Raw genomic sequence first — 22,971 nt, forward strand, 5'->3', positions numbered from 1 at the left:
TAACCTGGCTGATAATATGCAATGCCAAGAGACAATTCTCTTGCATGAGCCACCGTCTAGCAGTTGTCGTTCTAGTTTCCCTTTCTGAGAACATCAGTGTCTATATACAAGATCAACATTGGAATCAATTGCAATCGATTTATTCAGATTGAATTTTATATAAAGTGTTTTTAGTTCTAAATTTGAGCTTGAATTCCATGTCTTGAGTTGGGAGAGAACAGCCAATAATCAGTGGCTGTAGCATGCCATTTGATTAGAAGGATTCCAAAGGATTGAGATTGCGCGGTGCTGCGCGATGTTGGATGATTGCTCACCCTCTCTATAGCGCACTCACCCAGGCTTACTTCTGGTCGCGCGACCAACAGCTACCAGCTAAGAATTGCGTTGCAATAAAAACTGGTACATACGACCATAGGGTGTGGAAGACAGGGCTTCCCGTCCGCTCAACCGTACTTAAGCCACATAGATCCGCACGGTCAATAGTTAAAAGAGCCCTAACCTCCAATATTTTTCTGGAACCAAGAAGTGGGGCTGGTGTGGGTGATAGACGTTCGATCTCCGTAGCTTCTAGCACCAGGGGTGCGATGTTGACACCAGGGATGCGATGCAATATCCGAAAATGGAAGTCTTCGCACTGGGGGTGCTCAAAGGGAGAAAACGGGAGTTGACTATCATGGCCCAGCCAGACCACCGTATGAGAGAATACACACCTAGTTGTGGACGCATACCCACCTTCTAACTAGCTAATATGTATATCTACCGATGTATACAGTCCGGGATCCTTGGGCAATTTGGAGCCGAACACAGTGAGGAAATAGATCAGGCAAAGCACTTGGGTCCTTGGGTAAATAGCAGCTATAGAGGGCCCGGGCAGCCCCGGATTTCAGGACTCTGAATGGAGCCGGCCCCTCAACTAAACATACACCATAGATGTACTCTATAAAATAGGTATCATCAGAAAGTAGTTGGGTTCGACACGCTAAAAGCTAACGCCACGCACTAGCGTGCCAAGGCCAGTCAGGCGTGTGGAATATGGCTCGTGCACGCAAGCGCCACACGTAACTTCATTGTGTAATATTCTTACCGTTATTTAAATTTCAGAGCTTTTACCATACCTATTGCCAACTACGATGCTGGCTAATATGAGTGCTTTAAAACAGACTTGAGATTACTGCTTAAGCATTGATTATAATTTAAATTAGTTAATAAATATTTGCAAAACAATTATTAATGCTATTCAGTACCCTCTCGTTCGACACCAGAAAGTAGTTGGGTTCGACACGCTAAAAGCTAACGCCACGCACTAGCGTGCCAAGGCCAGTCAGGCGTGTGGAATATGGCTCGTGCACGCAAGCGCCACACGTAACTTCATTGTGTAATATTCTTACCGTTATTTAAATTTCAGAGCTTTTACCATACCTATTGCCAACTACGATGCTGGCTAATATGAGTGCTTTAAAACAGACTTGAGATTACTGCTTAAGCATTGATTATAATTTAAATTAGTTAATAAATATTTGCAAAACAATTATTAATGCTATTCAGCAGTTTGACGGCTTACGTATGTGTATGTGTATGTGTAGGGAAAGCGTACTTATAGTATATATATCTCTCCGGTTCCCGTATATAGTGATTATCTGGAAGCTCAGTTACAACTACTTAAAAAAACAGTTATTAAGTACATAAATATATGTATTAATGATTAATGCTGTCCTCCATTTTCTAACTCTAACTCACGTAGCTCACGTTCTCTTTTCTTGATTTCAATCTGCTTTGCAAGTAATTCGGCCTTTAGATTGTTTATCTTCAATTCCTCCTCCAGGTTCTGTAGCTCTGTATTTTGATATTGCTCATGTGAATTAGCTGTAGCAACTCGTTGGAGACTAACTTGGGATGAGCTAGAAAGATAAAGCAGTTAGTAAGTACTTTATAAGTAGCTGTCAAATAGTTAAGGACTATTTAAGATAGATCTTACCTTGATCTAGCTCGAGAGCTCCCTCGCCGGCTCATGCTCCCCCTTCGACTTGGAGTTCGTTGCAATGGTCTTCCGCTACTAGATGAGGGAAAGAAAATATGATCTTGATCTTGATCTTGTATATTCAACTCAGGTGAGTTAGATTCTGTTTGTCGAGCTGATTCTATAAGAGTTAATCAGTTTATATGTGCTTCTCAAGCACTTGCAATTGGGGTTTCAAGCTATAACAATAAATACATACCAGATCGTGCCATATGTCTTAGAAAGCTAGCCTCCAAAGTTTGAGTTGCATAGCGGTGTCGAAGACCATATGAATTATAGCTTCGATTCTGCTGCACGTCCTGTATATCTAGCTTCAATGATCTAGATGTATTTAATGAGTGGTTAGTAAGTGCTTTACAAGTGGTTATTAGGTACATACTCAAGAATTGCTTGAAGCAATGTCAATTGCTTTCCACGACGATTGGATTTATTATGAGTTTGTTCAACAGCATTAGTACTCTTTCGCACCATATCAAAGATATGATGTGGTATAAGAGAACAATACTTATTGAGACCTGCTGCAATTACCGCACTCTTTTTATGACGAGCCCAGTTCTGAATTGCAGGATGTTCATGTTCTATAAATAGTTAGTTATTAACTATTCAAAATTTGCATTTGAATTAGTTAGTAAGAAAGTACTTACTGATTAACAGATCACACCATTTATGATAGTCCTCTTCAGACTCACATTCTAAAAGCGCAGCCATGCGTGTCCCGATGTATGGATTAAGAGAATGAGTTTGAAGAGTTTCACGAATCCCTCGTAGGAAATGAACTCGACATAGAAGAAGAACATTCTTTAGAAGCCATATACGTGAATGGTGGTCTGGATCAATCTCCATTAGAAACTGAGCCAATCCTATTGCCAATTAGTTAGCCGCTGCTTGATAACTGATTGTGAAATGGCCAGGGAGTGCCTATTAGATACCTTCAATTTGCTTATTGTCCATATCCATTACCAGAGCATGAAGACCAGTACCATGTAGGGCACGAAAGGTAATCCTCTTGCCTGTCAACTTATACACAATATGATAGATCTTCTTGAATAAGATATAATAGCCCTCTGTAGTGTCTTCAGTTGTAAAGACACGACAAAGAGTCATAACTAATTAGCCAGCAGTTAGTAAGTGGTTAGTAAGTGGTTGAAAAGTACTCTTACTTACTCTTTTTCTGATCTGCTAAATATGTGGCAAATACCACCTCCTTCATCTCTTTTGATTGTACTCGTTTGAATGACATATCAATCTCTATAGAAGATAATGTATGAAGTAATTCAGCTTGCTCTTTCAGAATGCATATTATCATGATCTGATCATTTTGTTGATAAACTTCATGTATGTACTCCTAAATGTTAAAAATTGATAAGTTATTATGTAGTTATAGAGTACTGAACAAGCAGTTATGAAGTACTTACCTGAAGATCTTTGTTCTTTCCTAATTCGAACATTACACCATTGACATTCTGACCAGCTGGATAATGGAGAAGTCTTTGTTTTCGAATGACAGCTTGAATTGGGTCCATATTTGAGAAACTCTCATGAATTTGCTGAATTGTATGGCAATTATGCTCAGCACAGAATGATTGTAATGCTGGACTTTTAAGAAATGTACCTAAAGCCATTTATCAACACTCATTAAGTACTTATCAGGCACTTAGGAAGCACTTACCCAGTGTCAAGCTTGGGCTCCGAGCCTGATTTATCAATTGCAGAATTCCATTCATAATTTTTGCAGGTGCCTTTCGTGGAGGTGGAGGAACATGTGTATGAACACCATGAGACATAAAGACAAAATATGGATTTTGACTTAAATCAGTGGGAATTAACCAATGGAAAGTCACATTACATTTAGCATGTACTAATTTTCCAGGTCCCTGAGGATGATCATATGCTGGAGACAATAAGTACTTAGCAAGCAGTTTTTAAGTATTTTATAAGCACTTACCACAATACAGTGACTTTGACTTGATCGATTCAACAGCACCGCACTCTTCCATATCCATAATAATTTCATTATTCAACAATCCCTCAAGAAACTGAAGGTGCACTGAGCCATTCTTTGGAACTCTATAGGTATAATGACCTGCAGGGTCTGATGGTGCATTGATGCATCTAACATAGAAATCGAAACCACCTAGAGGATTCTATAATTGATTAGCAACTATAATAAGCAGTCCATAAGCACTTAGGATAATTAATTACCGGAATGGAGCTTTGGGTTAACTTAGGCTGGCAAGAATTCTGAAAGTGATAACAAGATAGTTGATTTTTAAAGAGATTTTTTGCTGATCGATAAAATCTATTGAATCATAAGTAGTTAATACTTGATAACGGAATGCTTGATAAGTACTTCTTACCTATATGCAGCATCTTTGGTTGTATCTCTTTCCATCTCATGAATGCGCTGTCGAATATCTTGCAAAATTGTCCATAAATCATCTGTAACATGAGTGTGATGCATATTTTTCAGTTGTATACCGGCATATTCACAGATCTTTATACCAGAACATCTATAAGAGGAGCTAGTATATGATGTTCCTAGGAATGAAGAATGGCTGGAAGGCCGGTTGCGATAATTTTGTCGAACACAGTACTGAATCTATAAAGTGCTTAGTATCTGCTTACCAAGTGCTTGTAAGGTACTTGTGAAATATTTACACTGTTAACCATGTCCTCTACAGTTTCCCTCTGCTGATTCGGCGGCACATTTATAACATACCCATATCCATTAGGATCAGTAGATGGATATTCCGGAAGATCACTTGTATATTCTAATTTAAGGACCTTCAATGGCTTCGTTGAGGCATCACTTAGCTGAATAAGAATATTTTCTTCCTTCTATCTAGTTAGCAATTAATGTCAAAGTAGTTAGGAACTAGTACAGATAATATACCTCCTGCTGGGGTTGACTCAAGTCGGTTTCAATTGATCTAAATAGATCATCTTGTAAGATAAAACCAGGATCTTCAGAAATGAATGTGTTCTCCATTGCAAGTAGTGGCTGAGTAGTTGCTAAGTACTTAAAGAACTAGAAATCGAGAATTCGGGAGGAAGAAGAAGAAATTAAGGAGTGAAATTCAAAGGATTTACAGGTATTTAAATATTTTACTTACTAGCGGTATAAACAAATTCCACATGGTCAGGTGACTTGCGCGTGGCGGGACCCGCTTTACGAGTCGATGCCACCTACCCTCTCGTTCGACACTGTCCCGCCGCTGGGACGGTGTATGACATAATCAATCAATCAACCAATCAACACACTAATATCACATGCTCACATTCCTTGGCGGCAGGTCTTCTTTAGCATCCATCTCTAATGATCATGATGATCATCTCTCATCTCACTACATCCTATTCCCTGCCAAATCCTTACCCGATTGACTTGAAATAGTCCTGAATAGAAAACTAACACGTCTCGCTTGCCTGTATGTGTAACAAGGCATCAGCAAGCCTCTTCTTACAGTATTGTCTGTCAGGCAGGTGCATTTCTCGCCCTTATTAGGCAGGTGCAACTCTTGTTCTCATCAGGCAGGTGCACTTCTAGTTCTTATCTTTCAATGGCTGCCGCCATCACCAGCTGGGTGCTCAACCCAATTCAATCTTTGACAATGTCTCGACCACGCACTCGCAAATTATGGTGTGCTGTCCCTAGCAATCTGAGAGAGCCTGTCACAACCTGGCTTCTCTCGTATCGTACCTAGGGTTCTAGTTAGTTATATTTCGAGACTGGACACTTACCCTAAGTGTCTTCCAAGTAATTGTATGCTCAATGCCCCTCCGGGTCCGGTTCGGTATGTCGTATGCGTTGATGGGTATATCGCCCCCTCCAGGCTCCGTAAGATAGTCAACAAGTAGAAACAATAAAGGTAACGAATAGAGAAACAAGGCCAACCGAGTACGTATACTGGGTTGTTGGTTAAGTGCGGACGAGTCAGAAACTAGAAGGTAACCAATGCTGTAAGACTTGAAAATTGATCGCGAAGAACTAAGCTAAGTACATGAATGAGTGTCCTTATATATCCTTCCTGGTCGTATCCATGATATGCTCGGGTCTGATCCTCGATACGCTCCGAGCGTGTCGTTGATATGTTCTCTTCATAGCCATGATAAGTTCTTGGCGTATCCCGGATACGCTGGTGATCACGTGATAGGTCTGCCAAATATCAAATTGATCCTTGTTCCTTCCTGCATATCCACCATCAACTGTTATCCAATGATTCCATCCTAACCCTGTATCATCACGTGAGGCTGATACGGCAAGGTCTGTAACAGAGCCATTCTCTGTTGTGTGTTTTCCAGACCAGGACGATATTGAGACACTCAAGAAGAAGATTTGGGACCATGCACCAGCACATGTCAAGAAAAATACAGCTGACTACGGTGGTTTCACTCTCTACAACCCTGTGGTACAACTCAATCATGAAGAGGAATTTAGGATTGATGATGGTGAATTCCTACATCCACGCCGAATGATCACGACCAACCCACTCTTCCCCGAAAGCAAGGATCTAGATGTGGATATTGTTGTTGTTGTGAGCGGAGGTGTGACTACACGGAAACGGAAGCGCTCTGAATCACAAGGTGGTGAGAATATCTCATTCTTAACGATCTTTTCATACTTATAATTAACATGTATATATGATAGTGGATTTATCTCTGAAACGGCTTATCACAGAGGATCCACATGTATGTCCTCGAGAGCGTACAGTGTCAGAACTCGCGGCCATTTTGGATGATGTGAACATAGTCCATGTGCGTGGAACTCCAGCCAGTGGGAAAACATATCTCTCTGAACTTCTGAGGCAACACTATCGCAAAGGGGGAAGAAGGGTTTCCTTGATCAAAAAATGGGAAGGTCTCGATTTTAAGAATCCTTGGGACAGTCTTGTCAAGCTTGTTGAGAAATGGAATGAAGAACTAGAAGGTGCACCAACCACTAGTTTCACCACAACTTCATCAGAATCCAAACATGACCTCTCTTGGGTTCTGACATCGAACACTGTTATTCTCGTGGATGAGGCACAGATGACCTACAGTGATGATGTGCTCTGGAACACAATCCTCAAAGGGAGACAGTCATCTCTTTTTGGTTATAATTTTCGACTATGTCTTTTCTGCTCTTATGGCAGTCCAGAAACAGGCCCAGATCAAACATTTTTCACTCCAGTCAGACTTTCTAACCAACAATGCATCTCATTGACGCCACAAAGCCAGCAATACTCACCACCTATTGGTTTATTTTATGACAAAGAAGAGTTCAGGGATGTTGTTTCACGGTCAATTCCAGTTGAATATCAAGAAACGTTCACTTTTGATGAAGGTGCCCAGGACTACATATTTGCATTATCAAATGGTCATCCAGGAGCGGTCGAATCCATCCTCAGCACACTTTTCCAGGTATGTACCAAATATGATCAAATAATTTTGGTATTCTTTGGACATCCCCATAGTGGGCATGTTGAGAAGCTTTATCTGAACCAAGAAGCTAACAGTTTCAGACCTATCGCCATAAAATCAAGCATAGACATATTAAGACCTTGACAGAAGATCATGTCATTTGGTTCCTGGAGGACACCGGCACAGTCTTTCAAAAACTAAGCACGCAGCCAGTTAATCGCTCCTTTCCAGATATATCAAGAGCTACAAATGGAATCTGCAACACATTGTGCAAAATCACAGAAGAAGGAAGTATTCCATTTGATATCAATAATGCAAGCATCAAGTTCTGTTATCAGAAAGGTTGGATTCACAGGGTAGCTCTGGATGGTGGTGATATTGCAGTTCTGCCATCGCGCTTACATGAGAAGTGATTCTCCTCACATACCCCTATTGTCGATCTGATCTGACCATCTTAGATACATCGAATATTGGATTGGCAAAATGTCAATACCCATGCCTGCCAGATTTGACTCACTACCAAAATTATGCAAAGAGGTTCTCCGCGAATTCTCCATCACAATTCTGAGGCATTCAGCTGAGGGCAAAAAGATATCAACTGCATCACAACCCAGACCTGTGGAATCCCAATATCAGGATGAATTCCACAGGGGATTTGTCCATGTAGCTGGCCTAGGCGTACCAATATCCAGTGAATGGTCAAGAACCAAGGATGGTCGAGTGGATTTCTATATCCCTGAAAAAAAATGGGCGATTGAATTATTGAGAGATCACAATAAAATTGATGAATATATCTCTCGATTCAAGGAGGGTGGAAAATATCATCCCTGGCTAAAAGAGAATATGGTCAAGGATTGGATCATAATCGACTGTGCGACTTCTTTACCAACCAAAGGTGTGTTCTCAGTGTTCAATTCAGTATCTATGATTTATTCCACTAATAACTTGATAGAGTTTTCTGAGCCTAGGCTATGGCATGCTGTATTCATCGATGATTATTCTGAATTGCGGCTGTATAACCATCAGAAAGCTCTTATTATGTCTGTGCATCTACATATTTGAGGATCAGCAGGGATAATATGGCTATTACAATGCTTACATGCATATCTTTTATTGTGATATCTTTGTTAGCTGTATCCAACTTCTCAACCATCAAGCAATTAAATGAATTCGCTTGGTTTCTTTTGTCTTATCCCGTGGCTTCTTCTCTCTCTCTTCTTCAGTGTTGATATTCTCGCCTTATGGCTACCTTGTTTAGATTGAGAATACTCTCTCTTTTTTATCTACTAGATCAAGGCCATGACAACCAGTGCAACATCACAGGTGAGATGATCAATAAGACTTAGTTACAAACTCATATCGGGAAGTGAACATGAAAGTTCTAAAAGAAATTTACTATTGACAAAGTGCTATAGCCTATAGTTTCGCTTGGCCATCACCTTTCTCTTTTTCATCTTCTGCCTTGTGTCTCTCTAGAGGCAGTTCTGATACTATTCATCTTTACTTCATGGTGTGTAATGGATGGTTGATTGGTTGGTGGCCTATCGGTCAAGCTAACTCTAATAACTATAGATTTAATTAATCCAGGAGCGCCGCAAACTTGCCGAGTCGCGGGATTTACCGTAGCTTATCAACGGGAGACCGAGAAGCAAGACGATGTTATGTGCATAAAGCGAAGGGCTCCTGCCACTGAAGCCACATATTCCAGCCTTCCAGGGCAATAAAGAGTTGGTGTCTGTAAGTAATACAGGTTGACTGTATCTGGCACGACTAAATAAATAAATATGTGGTTGGATTATTCCGAGATGAACCTGGGAACAGTGGATTTGTCTGTTCGATGAAGTGGTAGTTTGGGATCAATGGCTCGGGGTAGGCGGGTTTTGATGTGGGGTCCTCTTGGACGTGTTGCCTGGCGGTATAATGGTATCTGGTGTCCAGTTGATATCTGAATATAGTATATAGCAAGTGATGAAGAGAAGCGGTGGTAGTAATTGAACGGTGAACCAAAAGTGATTATAGTACTCATGGCGCCGCCCGCCAACCACTTATCCGTGCTTGTATGTATCTGTATTCCACTGATTTTAAGGCAGTATCCAGCCTGGCAAGAGTCTAGGGCTCGCCAGGTCGCCAGGTAGAGCTCGCCAGGTGGCCATATCTAGTTTTTACCAGTAGTTACCAGTTGGCTACCATGCTTCTGTAACGTAACCGACCACCGAGCTGGCCGGACCACCGAGCTGGCCAGCTGGCCGCCGCCTACCGCCGAATCGTACTATATAGTATACACTGATTTTGAAGCCTTTCTCCCCAGAAAATTGATATATATTATCCATAAAAACAATAGACTATTTCTCAGGACATTTTAGCCGATTGTGGCCTATTTTACCACATGTGCTACAGGTTGGTGGCTTACGCCGCCTGGAAACTGGGTGGTATGCTTCCTTTACTATAGCCTCCTGTTCTTGCGCTTTTTGTAGTCCTTTAGCACCTGTCAGGCTCCCTCCAGCTTGTATAAAGGCCCTAGGAGCTGCTCTTCTCTGTTTTTGATGCCGGTTTTCCACGCGAAGCTGGTGGACTTCGTGCCGTAGTAGGATGGCATTTTGCATGGTCATCTCCGCCCCTCTCATGACCTTTCCCATTGCCTCCTGCATAGTTGATGGGGACACCTGATGACTTTGGAGGTGATTTATTCGCTTCTTTTGGGCCTCAAGCTGGTTTATATCCGCTGGAGTCTTTCCTGCACCAAAGGATTGATTGCTATGTGATGATGAAGGCGGCGTCGGTGTTTTATATGGTATATGAAGCTTTGAAAGGACTCGCTCAGGTGAAAATGGGACCAGGCCAGTTGCTGCAAAGCTGCTTCGAATGTTTGATGATGATAGAGCTTGGTAATGGACGGTAGGGTATATATAGAGGAATTCTGTTTTATCCACAACGTTGATTCCCTTCTGCATCTTTTTGGTGATTCTTTCGCCATATAAGCGTTTCAATGGCGAAAAGCAGCCAACATCCAATGGCTGAAGAAGATGAGATGAATGCGGAGGCATATATAAAGGAATAATATTCCTTTCTGTACAAAATCTGTCGAATTCTGCAGTGGCATGGCTGCTATGGCCATCCAAAATCAACATGCGATATCTCCCTAATGTACGGGAGGCTGTATGTGGCTCAAAGACATTTTGAAGCCACTCCAGGCCTAATCCATCGTTCGTCCAGCCATTCCTGCTGACACTGATCGTATAGTCCTTTGGAACAGCATGATACCATTGAGATTGATGATTTTCTGCAGCCAGGATAATCTGGGGAGGCAAGGCCCATCCAGCTGCATTTACGGCAATAATGGCAGTTACCCATTCGCGATTCCCAGGCTGTATGGCTTTGGCATTACTTGCCCGAGTCTCTGAGCCACATATAACTTTGGCCGTGGATGTCATGCCCATCTGAAATCCAGTTTCATCCATATTGTAGATATCTTGCTCGAGAATGCCATATTTTTCAATAGCATTGTAGAAGCACTTATACCACCCCATAACAAGCTCTGGATCTTCACATTTGGCACGCTAATAGTCGTATTTTCGGCTATATTTGGAAGAGAGTTCCTTATGGCGTTGAATATACCGAGTCACCCAATGCTCACCAACATAGGCAGTCTGAGAGGATAGCCGTGCGGACAGTAACAACTGTGCCAAATAGCGTACAGTAGAGATTTGTAGTGGTAGGCCACGCTGGCCCATATCAATGATCCATGATGAAAGTGTCTTTTCTTCAGTAGGCGTCAATTTTCGGCCATTGGCAATAGATTCCTTGCGGCATGTGGTTCCATTGACTCGGGTCTTGAAGGTAGAGAGAGGTACATCATATGCCTTGGCTGCTGCATTTCTTGATGAAAAAAGGCCTTTTTTATAAGCTTCTAGAGCTAGTTTGATGCGCTCTTCTTTTGAATTATCGGCCATAATCGTGGTTGTGGATAAAATAGCAAAATACAAATGGTGGGTAGTTGCGGATGTGGCCAGCTGGCCAGTGTCACAACCTGGCTTCTCTCGTGTCGTACCTAGGGTTCTAGTTAGTTGTATTTCGAGACTGAACACTTACCTTAAGTGTTCCCAAGTAGTCGTATGCTCAATGCCCCTTCGGGTCCGATTCGGTATGTCGTATGCGTTGATGGGTATGTCGCCCCCTCCAGGCTCCGTAGTTCAATAGTCGTTGATGGGTATATCGCCCCCTCCAGGCTCCGTAAGATAATCAACAAGTAGGAACGGTAAAGGTAACGAGTAGAGAAACAAGGCCAACCGAGTACGTATACTGGGTTGTTGGTTAAGTGCGGACGAGTCAGAAACTAGAAGGTAACCAATGCTTGATTAACTAGATTGATCGCGAAGAACTAAGCTAAGTACATGAATGAGCGTCCTTATATATCCTTCCATCCTGTGAGTGGTAGTAGGGTTGGTATATTGACTGGTAGAAGAATGGTATATGATATACCATTCTTATATCGTCTCGTCGATCATCTGTATACCACTGGGTCACGTGATGTGAGCCCCAAATAGTAGCTCAACCCCTGTTATTCCCGCATGTTATCATGGCTTGTTAACCAATGATTTCTGCCTTGCCTCCCCGCATAATCACGTGAGACTAATACGTCGAGGTCTGTAACAGGATGTGACTGACTTTGATAGAAAACCAGGCACTACCCATCACTTCAAATGGCGCAGGTGTTACAGACCTCAACGTATTAATCTCACGTGATGATATGGAGAGTCGAGGCAGAAACTATTGGATGAAGGAAATGCAGGAAGGAACAGGGATCGAATTGGCCGAACCAGCGGATATGTCACGTGATCCTTCATCAGATCCGAACATAGCAACAGGTATGATCGGATATGATGACAATCATACCCAGCATAACAGAGGGACATGATGGCTATGAAGGAGGAAACATATATAAGGACGCTCATTCATGTATTTAGCTTAGTTCTTCGCGATCAATTCAAGTCTTACAGCATTGGTTACCTTCTAGTTTCTGACTCGTCCGCACTTAACCAACAACCCAGTATACGTACTCGGTTGGCCTTGTTTCTCTATTCGTTACCTTTATTGTTTCTACTTGTTGACTATCTTACGGAGCCTGGAGGGGGCGATATACCCATCAACGCATACGACATACCGAACCGGACCCGGAGGGGCATTGAGCATACAATTACTTGGAAGACACTTAGGGTAAGTGTCCAGTCTCGAAATATAACTAACTAGAACCCTAGGTACGATACGAGAGAAGCCAGGTTGTGACAGCAGGGCTCCTCTGGCCACCCACACCACCGCTTGGAGAAAGTTGTTGATCTGTGAGTGGAAATACCCTGGTTGGCTCTGGTTTTCACTTGTGATTAGGCCTGGACATTGTCCTTGGGTATACCCATTTGGGTATACCCTTGGGTAGACCCAAGTGGTTCTTGGGTATGAATCTCTTACCCAAGTGTTGGGTATGGGTATAAGGTCTGTACCCAAGACCCATCTGGGTATACCCAAGAATTTACCCAAATACCCAACTTTTTACTAATTATAGTAATCCCGTGACTTGCATAATTTATGCAATGGTAGTGGTTTTTTAAGTAATTAAACTAGTAATCTAATAACCAGTAGTCCTGAATATTACCAATGCTCAGGTGAATTCATATTCATAAGTTCATGATAAATATTTCCTTCGATAGACTGATTTCTGAAGAAAGTTCATATTCATTACTGGAAAAATGTCATAAATAAAGCAGTACTATATCAATTCAAAGTCGTCGAATCTCTTTGGTCTCTTTTGAGACCTACGAGGCCTTGCAAGCACCTGCGGGAGAAGTGATTCATCTTCACTTGCACAATCTTCAGATAGAACACTACTCTGTCTCTTTGAAGCAGTGCTATCCTCTCCAAGCAGCACTGTGGGCTGACTCTCATCATCTATCTCATCTTCCTCATCATCACTAATAAGATCAGCAGAATCAATACTAGACTGTTGAACTTTAGCTTCCTCCTGTAGTGCAGCAATCCCATCTGTTTTTGCATAATCTCGTATAAATGCCAGCTCCTTCTCTTCAATATCAAACTTTGTAGCACACATGAATAATATCAGATCTTTGATTGTTGTTGCTTTTAAAGATCCTCGCCGGTAGTGGCAAATATCACGAGTAGAATTGAATAATCGTTCAACACCTGCACCACTTGCTGGGACTGAAAAGATATCTCGGGCAAGAGCTGCTAGAGTTGGGTACTCAGCCTCATGATGCTTCCAGAACTGCCGAGGGCAGGTTCCATTAGGTAGTGTTGCTAAAGAAAATTAGATCAAGATCAGATAAATAGGATTCGATTCAAGACCTACCACTATCACAGTACCGATCAATTTCACCTTGGACGGTAGGTGCTGGCATCTCTGTTTGGTTTTCAGAAAGTAGTAAGGAAAGCATATTGGAATGGGTTGATTTCTGAATTTGCAATGGAGGTTGTTGAGTCTCAGAGAGCCGGTAGGGTTTGATCCAATCATTAAGACTCTCACGATAGAGGGCTGCATAGTCGATTTTCTGATCCTTCCAATCCTTTGTTTGGAAATATTGGAGCTTATTCTGAGGTGAAAGAATAGTCCCAATTGCATAAAGCTCACCAAGCTCCTTGTTGCATGTTAGGGCGTAGTATTCACGCAGTTTATCCATAGATGAATTCAGTGCTGCAAGCATCTTTTGCTTCCATCCAATTTTCTTTCGCTGTAGCTTTCGGATTGAAGATTCAATATGGCCAAAAAGCTTGTTGTAAACACTAAAGACTATATAAATAGTCACATCCTTGGACACTGAGATGGCCTCAGTAAATTGGAAGAATGGTTGGAGAATTGTGATCAAGTAATCCACCTGTCGCCATTCATCTGAAGATAACTTCAGATGATTATAGGAATTCTGTGTGCAGAAGCGATCAAAATATATTTGTAGTCGTTTAGCACGGCGCAGCATAAGATATGTTGAATTCCAACGCGTTCGAACATCTTGGATTGGGACTAAACGAGGGGGCCGGGGCTGACTGGGTTGAGCAGGCTGGTCAGGTTGGAGATCTTTAAATATCTCTCGGCGCTGTGGGCTTGCATTAATAAAAACAGCAAGAGTTCGGACCTATTAAAGAGTGATCAGGTTAGCAGATATTAGTGAAAGGCTACAGAAAACCTACCTTTTGCAAGGTAGTGGCAATATCACCACTCTTTTTAGCAGTCTTTTGAGCAGATTCATCAAGATCATCAGACCAAACTGTCTCAATAGCCTCATTCTTTGGATCTGCCTTCATCTGACCAAGTAGCTGCTTTAGGGCAAGCTGCATCACATGTGCAAGGCAGGGAGTTTGAATGATGAATGAGCCATGTATATCATATAGGCTCTCAACCAATGTGCTGTTATTAGATGCATTGTCTGTTGTAATAGCAAGAATGCGGTCTTCAATATCATACTTTTGGAGTATATCCCAAAGGACACCACCTAAGTTGAGACCAGTATGTTGGCCAGACAGTGGTTCAAAACCAAGTAATACCTCCCGATACTCCCAGTTTGAATCAATAAAATAGCCTGTAATTGCCATAAATGCCTGACAAAATGGGGATGTCCAGCAGTCCAAGCTAATTGATAGCTTAGCCTGTGGAGGTAAGCTTTGAAGCATGCTTTTCTGCCGATTGTGAGAGATCATCTGAAGTCGACGCTGTATTGTTTTGCGAGAAACAGGTTCTGGAACAGAGGGTGCTGATTGGGCTAGCTGGATTAGGTCATGGAAGGCAGGGTGTTCAACAATTGCAAATGGGAGCCGTAGGGTGGTAATTGTAGTCACTAGCTGCTGGAGCCATCGATCATGAGAAAAGGGTTCAGAAGATGGGCGACGGGCCTATAAAGTAGGATGGATCAGTAACTATATATCTTTAATATAGGATAGATAGAAGAAATACTGCATTCTGTAGTAGCTGCTGAATATTTGGCCGCTTCCCATGAAGCTGTGCCTTTTTGCATGAAGCTTGGTGCTTTTTGATGGTGCTCGTGCCCGTTGATCGATAGTTTGGATGATTCAGGGTATTCCCACAGGAATTACACATAACCTTGGGCTCACCTGTCTGGTAATGGGCCACATGGCTAAAATCAGACCAAAGCTCTGTGTTTAGCTTCTTTCCATCCCATTTAATCTGTCGTTGTATATCCTCAGTTGACCCAAACTGTGTTTTAAACCACCAATCAAGAAATGCTTTCTTATCCATCTCATCAAAGATAACCCATGCTCTCTTGCGATCGGTTGAGCGTCGTAGTGATGATGGGACTGGAGGAGGTAGGTGAAGCTCTAGATTACTGCAAGTCTGGCTTTCGGAGGGTGTTGTTGGTGTGAATAGAGGGTTATCCTCACTCCCAAGTTGGGAGGAAAGAAAGGGATCTGATTGCTGAGACATTAGATAAAAACACCAGGTTAAAAGGGCATAGGATAGATTACCAGGTAGAAGGCTTTACTACAGTAGAATATATCAAAGGCCTTCTCTGCGGAAGTGTTGCTGAGGTGTACTTGGGCAAAATAGTTGCTTTTTCCTATGGAGCTGCATACTAGATATCCAATTAGATATCAGTGGGCTCGCTCGTGGAAATATATTATTGGCTTAATAGAGCCGGGTAGTTGGGTATACCCAAGGGTATACCCAACTACCTGAGTTTCCTAATATCCTGGGCCCCCCGGGGGAGCGGGCCCAATTCCTGAGTATTTAAAAACAATATTCAACCTGTTCGGGCGCTGTATATACTAGTTTTGTATAAGATATAACATGTAAATTTTGTATTCAGCAGGTTATCCACAAATTATATAACTACTACTATGATCCTTGACACTGACAGAATTTTCTCATTTTTTTCAAGATAAATCAAGTTTATAATGAGCTTTAAGCAGAAGTATGGTGGTGCTATCCATAGTGTAGAAAATATATATTCCATCTGAATACGCAATGAAAAGACCACTTTCTAAATCAACTGACTTCCACTGATTGGAAATGCTTTGAAATCAATATCCACCTAATTTACGCTGTAGGGTTTCATATAATGGCTCTCTTCTTATTATATTATAGATGGTAGGTAAGGAAGAGATAGATTATTAGATTGTATGATAATCGTTGACGCTGTGACGGGATAGGAACAGAGAAAAATACACGCTAGTGACTAAGGATTTTTATGCGGGAAAATTGTGCAGACTTGGGTATAAACGTACCCTTGGGTATGGGTAAATTTACCCAAGCAATATCCTTGGGTATAAATACCCAAGGGTAAGTTTACCCAAGGGTAAATGGAACTTGGGTATGGGTACGAGACCTGTACCCAAATGGGTACCCATGTCCAGGTCTACTTGTGATAAACTGAGTGTTTCTAGCCCCCCCACTGACAAGAGTGAGTTCTCTGCTTCTGCCGCCCTGGCTGTGTCTGGTCCCATGGTCCCTTTTAGCGCCCCTGTTGCCACATCTGGTCCTGCGTCTTCCTCTTCATCTAATAACAATGGCAACCAGGTTTCCCATTCTGCTTCTGTGTCTTCTGCCTCAGCCTGGCCTCCCACTGATTCTGACAATGATGAGTCTGATGGCTTTGTGTCTGAACCTCCTGCCAGCTGTACCACCCCCGCCTGTCACGGGCTCGGAATAGTAGATAATAACGAAATGATATTCCTATCTAAACTATTGTAGCCATCGACGAGAATATCGAATCTGAAGAAGAAAAGAAAAGGAAGAAGAGTCTATTTACACAAAGAAGCCTTATATATGGTTGTGTGTGGCCTCGCTAAGAAGCTGTTTGTCTCGATTGCTTTCATGGCATTGTTTGCCATGTTGACAATGAATGTCCATAAAGGCACTGAGCTGAGCCGTCACACCGCCCAGCGCCAGCCCACCAACAACCAGCGGCCTCCCACCAACAACCAGCGGCCTCCCAGCAGTAACCAGCGCGCTACCAAAGCGGCCTCTCACTGGCCATCGGCCGGCTACCTGCTCCCAACATGATGGCCCAGTGGAGGAGCACATTGACCCTAGTCCTGAGGAGGCTGCAGCTGAAGCACAAGATGCTGATGACCTTTTCTATCAGCATCAGCATTGAATTTTGGTAGTTACTGGATGCCATCAGTTGACAGATATTTTTTTTTCTCCTTCTCAACTTTTGTTTCTTGGGGGATATCTTCTCAGATAACATATGCTTAATCTAATATATTCACCTCATGATACTCTTACTGGGTTGCTCCGAGGTTCTATGAGTGGGTAGTACAGATTGTTGTTCATTAATGGATGTTTATAGTGCTCACCAGTTGCTTTTGGCAGCATCTTGCTATTACCAGTAACAGCAATGAGCTGCTACAAGGTTGACAACAGTAACTAAATTTCCACTCTATCTAAAGGGTAAAGAATCAAATTGTCTCACAGCCATCTAGAATCGATTGTATTTACATCTCAGTTCTGCTTCCTTCTCCCTTAACTTCTGCATCTCTTTCTCAAAGTTATGTTCTTCCAATAGCACTTCATCACCAAGCAGTGGGTCCTGATCGTCAATGATCTCACCTTGTAATGGGCCGAAGCCTTGCTATCTAATATATAGATATGTACAAAAGAACTCGTTGGGGAAAGGAAAGAAAGAAAGAGTAGTAGTAGTAGTAGTTGCTATTTTACGTCGGAAATTCGGTCACATGTCAACTAAGATCACGTGCCGCGGGGGTCCCGGAACGGAACATACGACGGGCGGAGCAAAACCGCCTATCTGGTAGCTAAGCTGATTCTATCATACACTGGCGAAGACTCCCTCGCAGGAACTTGCTGAAAAACTCTTGGGCTGAATAACCAGCACTATATATCCATTCAGGGGGAGGAGGGGGAGAAGGAGGTGAAAAGGGAGAGGAAGAGGAGATTTTTTTTTTTTTTTTTTGGGGGTTGGTGGGTTTGAGGTCAGTGTGCCGGACATATCGTGCTGTAAAAGTGAGACCTCTGCAACCATCCATGGAGATCCCTTGTTCCTGACTTGGAGCGCAGAATCTCATCCACCTGCCGGTTACCCCATGGCTGTGGGAAGGCCTTGTGGCCTTTTCGACAGTAGTAGAAGTGGTGGGGGGTCTTCGGGCGTCCACAGGAGCACTCCAACTTGGCGTCTTCATGTCTGAAGCGCTCATGATACTGTGCGAAGTCCCCATGGCCCGACCGGGCGGCAAGGAGACGACTGAGGGTGGTTCTGGGAAGGGATAGTTCATGGGGTCGTTTATCCAGGCTGATGGAGAGATCCTGATATTGTTGTGGCGCATTCTCAATCCAGTATGATTGAAATCGTCGCCAGAAAATCTCCTTCAGAGTCCGGTGAGCCCAGGCATACCTTGCTGGAGGGGCGTTGGTCTGTGGGATCAGTCTGGCACCTTTTTTTTGCTTGTTCATCAGCCAGTTCATTCCCTGTGATGCCAGCATGACCAGGGATCCAGTGGACATAGACTTGTCCAGGCTGAATGGCCTGACATCGTGGGGACCGGGTGGGCCAGGCATTTGCAACCTTTTGGAAGGCCAAGATGGTTCGTTGACTGGAGCCTCTGGGGGAGCCCTGTAGCTGCTGTGCCACTTCCTGGTTATCAAGGAGGACATACAGATTCTGTGTGTAGGGGGCTTGGGCACTATCACAGGCGGCCTTTAGCCCTTCATATGCCGCAGTGGCCTCTGCATCAAAAACTTCATGCCTGGGGAGGCAGAGATGGCCGCAGGTGGACTCCTGCTTCCAAGCACCCCAATGTCCATACCATCCAGCACCAGCCACAGCATTGTTGCTTAAGCGGCTGCCATCAGTGAAGAGGAACATGGAGAGTGGGGGGCATGTGTCAGCCCATTGTTGAAAGGTCTCACCTGCCCTGTCTCGAGTCAGGCATATATTTTGGATAGTCTTGGAATCCTCTGTCTGTGTAACGGGCTAGGCCCGAAAGGCACCTCGAACCATAAATGGTTCTCGATTGAGGCTATTCACAAGAGCGTGCCGAAGTCAGGTGATCGTAGATCACCTGATCACGAGTATATAAATCCACCGCCAGCGTGTCTTTCTTTCTTTCTTTCCTTTCCCCAACGAGTTCTTTTGTACATATCTATATATTAGATAGCAAGGCTTCGGCCCATTACATTAGAACTCGTTCCTTTCTCATCTATTTACTTAATTTATCGAACAACGGATTACCTATTGGATTGAACGGACAACGGATCGTACATCGTACATCGAACACATTGGAAACATCGGATACACAGGAAACATCGAACACATTGGAAACATCGGATACACAGGAAACATCGAACACATTGGAAACATCGGATACACAGGAAACATCGAACACATTGGAAACATCGGATACACTGGACACATCGAATACATTGGACACATCGAATACATTGGACACATCGAATACATTGGCGACATCGAATACATTGGCGACATCGAATACATTGGACACATCGAATACATTGGACATATCGGACATCGAATACATTGGCGACGGACATTAGATACATTGGATGCATCACGGTTGAACACAACGAAAAAACACAACGGATTGAAGCCATTGGAAATTGAGATCGAGCAACTGTTATCTAATGGTAACTTACACGCCTGACGACGTTGAAAGCGACACTATGAACAGTCCCAACATGGAAGATGATCTTGCAGCGATGGTTGAGTCCATGAGGACTCGAATGGCCGAAATGGAACGGGAGCTACAGAATGTTCGACCAGCTCAGCGGACCTCACCACCCCGAAGCGAACCAACACCTTCAACAACTGACTCCCTTAGGCGTCCTAGGCCTAAGATTGGAGACACTGAACCATACGACAACTCTGACCGAAGCCTCTACCCACAGTTCATCAGTAAATTGCGTGCGAAACTAAACATCGACAAGGATGCAATCGGCAGTGCTTATGATCGCATCTGGTATGCTTTCAGTCGACTAACCGGCTCTGCTGCAGCCCAGGTCCTCCCCTGGATGGACCACTACGCTGGAGATATGGATACTGTCACAGAACAGACCTTAAAAGACTTTCTGAATCACCTTGACTTCAATTTTAAGGACCGTAACCTCCGTGAACGAGCCGTCCGTGCCCTAGGGAACCTAAAGCAAGCCAACAAGCCTTTCGCCACCTTACTCAATGAATTCAACCGACTGCTCATGGAAGCTGGAGGTTACGATTGGGATAATGAGGTCAAGCGGTCTTACCTTGACAATGCATTGAATCATGAAATGAACGACCGATTGGTCACCGTTGAAAAGAAGGAAAACTTTTCAGAATATGTTGTTCAACTCCAGCTCATTGCGGACCGCATGGAGAAGAATGCCAGCCGATCACGGACCCTACAGCATAACAATGCTAACCGTCGGGCCAATAATCCCAACCCATCAAGCTTCAACACCAACCCGGCACCACCAGTGACCACCCCACAAGGCGACCAAATGGACTGGACACCCACTATCTCCCGCCACCGTCCGCGACAGACTGCCAAATGGGTCCCCAGTGAGGAAATAAATGCAAGGAAGGAGCAGAACCTCTGTATTCGCTGTGGGGCATCAGGCCATTTCATAAGCAAATGCCCGTACAATGCACCCCAACGCACACACGTTTCAAAGACCCAGGTTGCTCCAAAGTTGGAGAATGATGAAGATGAGAGGAGCCCCAGAGAAACACAGTTGGGAAAAGAATAGCTCCTGCGAAAAGTCTCTCGCAGGAGCGTCACAAACAGTTGATGGATCTACCTACGTGGCGACCGGCCCCAACAGCTCAGATAGACCTTCAGAAGGAGTGGAACGACTTCCGAAAAAGAGTCAAGTTTGACAGACCTGAATTCAGAGTATCTGCATTAGTCAATGGAGAACAGGTCAGCAGAACTTTAGTGGACACCGGTTGTACTACATATGGTATGGTTTCTGAGAATTTTACCCGAAAACATCAACTGGAGCGTGTGACCATCAAACCACGAGCTATCGATGACTACAAGGGCCCAACAGATGATTGTATAAAGGAAGTAGCGAAAATCTCATTGAACGTGGGGGAAACCACCAAAACACTGCATGGCTGTATGTCGTTCCTAAACTGGGTAGGGGACTCGACATGATTTTAGGCCTCGCATGGATAGACGACCAACAAGTGTTTATCGACCCGAATGGCCCGAAATTGCGCTTCACCAATGGCATTGTTGTTAGCAGCATGGAAGATCAACCACGAATGGATATCCAGCCCATTGGGGCGAACGCTTTTGCACTATGGAACCGACAAAAGAAAAAGGACAGCAGTGTACAGATTTTCGCCGCAAGTTTAAAGGATATTGAGAAAGCATTACGACCCAAATTGCCGACAGACCCCCGCACCAAACTACCACCTCATTACCATAAATTCCTATCAGTATTTGACCGGAAGGAAGCTGACAAGCAACCACCACATCGAGGACCAAACATCGACCATAAGATTGAACTCAATAAGAATGCTGATGGAACGACCCCTGAACCTCCATGGGGCCCCCTTTATAATATGTCAAGGGATGAACTGCTCGTGCTACGGAAGACATTGACAGAGTTGTTGGAAAAGAACTTCATACGTGTTAGCAATTCGCCTGCTGCAGCACCCGTATTGCTTGTCAAGAAACCTGGTGGAGGCTTGCGATTTTGTGTTGACTACCGAGCACTGAACGCCATTACAAAGAAGGACCGCTACCCCCTACCACTAATTAATGAAACATTGGAAAGAATTGGGAAAGCAAAATGGTTCACCAAGTTGGATGTTATTGCTGCTTTTCACAAGATTCGTGTCGCTGCCGGCGATGAATGGTTGACTGCATTCCGAACTCGATTTGGGCTGTTTGAATGGCTTGTAACACCATTTGGACTAGCCAATGCACCGAGCACCTTCCAACGCTATGTCAATTGGGTCCTACGAGATTTCCTAGATGAATTCGCTTCTGCTTACCTCGATGACATCTTGATATTTACAGATGGGACATTGCCAGAGCATCAAGAGCATGTCCGCAAAGTATTAGGCCGTCTCCAAGAGGCCGGCTTACAGATTGATATTGATAAATGCGAATTTGAAGTGAAGTCAACAAAATATTTAGGATTCATTATTGAGGCAGGAAAAGGTGTCAGCATGGATCCAGCAAAGGTTGAAGCAATCATGAACTGGGCTGCCCCTACCACTGTGAAAGGTGTCAGGTCATTTTTGGGATTTGCGAACTTCTACAGACGTTTCATCCGAAACTATTCTGAACTTACAACTCCACTAACAGCGTTGACTCAAAAAGATAAACCCTTTGTGTGGGATGATAAATGCGAAGAAAGCTTCCAACAGTTAAAAAGGATGTTTACAACGGCACCGATCCTCATGCAATTTGATCCAGACCGCGAGACTGTCGTTGAGACTGACTCATCAGGGTGGGCCACTGGTGGCGTACTTTCACAGTATGATGATGATGGTGTATTACGACCTTGTGCGTACTTTTCCAAGAAAAACACTCCTGCAGAGTGCAACTACCAGATTCATGACAAGGAACTTTTG

General features: G+C 43.5%; 3 protein-coding genes across 3 annotated transcripts; 2 read left to right on the plus strand and 1 right to left on the minus strand.

Annotated features, from left to right (window-relative positions):
* Positions 1-1,702: 1,702 nt before the first annotated feature.
* ACHE_51066A (uncharacterized protein) lies at positions 1,703-5,006 on the minus strand (the record flags this gene model as incomplete). Its single annotated transcript, XM_043280851.1, has 14 exons — positions 1,703-1,898; positions 1,976-2,138; positions 2,217-2,338; positions 2,397-2,595; positions 2,662-2,877; positions 2,947-3,123; positions 3,182-3,362; positions 3,433-3,629; positions 3,687-3,908; positions 3,963-4,161; positions 4,220-4,316; positions 4,375-4,616; positions 4,676-4,852; positions 4,911-5,006. 14 exons carry the CDS (start codon positions 5,004-5,006, stop codon positions 1,703-1,705), a joined length of 2,484 nt encoding a protein of 827 aa, XP_043138390.1.
* A 1,480-nt stretch (positions 5,007-6,486) lies between these two features.
* Positions 6,487-8,476, plus strand: ACHE_51067S (uncharacterized protein; the record flags this gene model as incomplete). The annotated part of the gene is made up of 5 exons (XM_043280854.1): positions 6,487-6,601; positions 6,663-7,414; positions 7,516-7,823; positions 7,873-8,309; positions 8,367-8,476. 5 exons carry the CDS (start codon positions 6,487-6,489, stop codon positions 8,474-8,476), a joined length of 1,722 nt encoding a protein of 573 aa, XP_043138391.1.
* An 11,551-nt stretch (positions 8,477-20,027) lies between these two features.
* Positions 20,028-21,128, plus strand: ACHE_51068S (uncharacterized protein; the record flags this gene model as incomplete). The annotated part of the gene is made up of 1 exon (XM_043280855.1): positions 20,028-21,128. One exon carries the CDS (start codon positions 20,028-20,030, stop codon positions 21,126-21,128), a length of 1,101 nt encoding a protein of 366 aa, XP_043138392.1.
* Between the last annotated feature and the right edge of the window lie 1,843 nt (positions 21,129-22,971).

The sequence above is a fragment of the Aspergillus chevalieri genome, chromosome 5 (genome assembly GCF_016861735.1).
Source record: "Aspergillus chevalieri M1 DNA, chromosome 5, nearly complete sequence".
In the NCBI taxonomy this organism is placed as follows: Eukaryota; Fungi; Ascomycota; class Eurotiomycetes; order Eurotiales; family Aspergillaceae; genus Aspergillus; species Aspergillus chevalieri.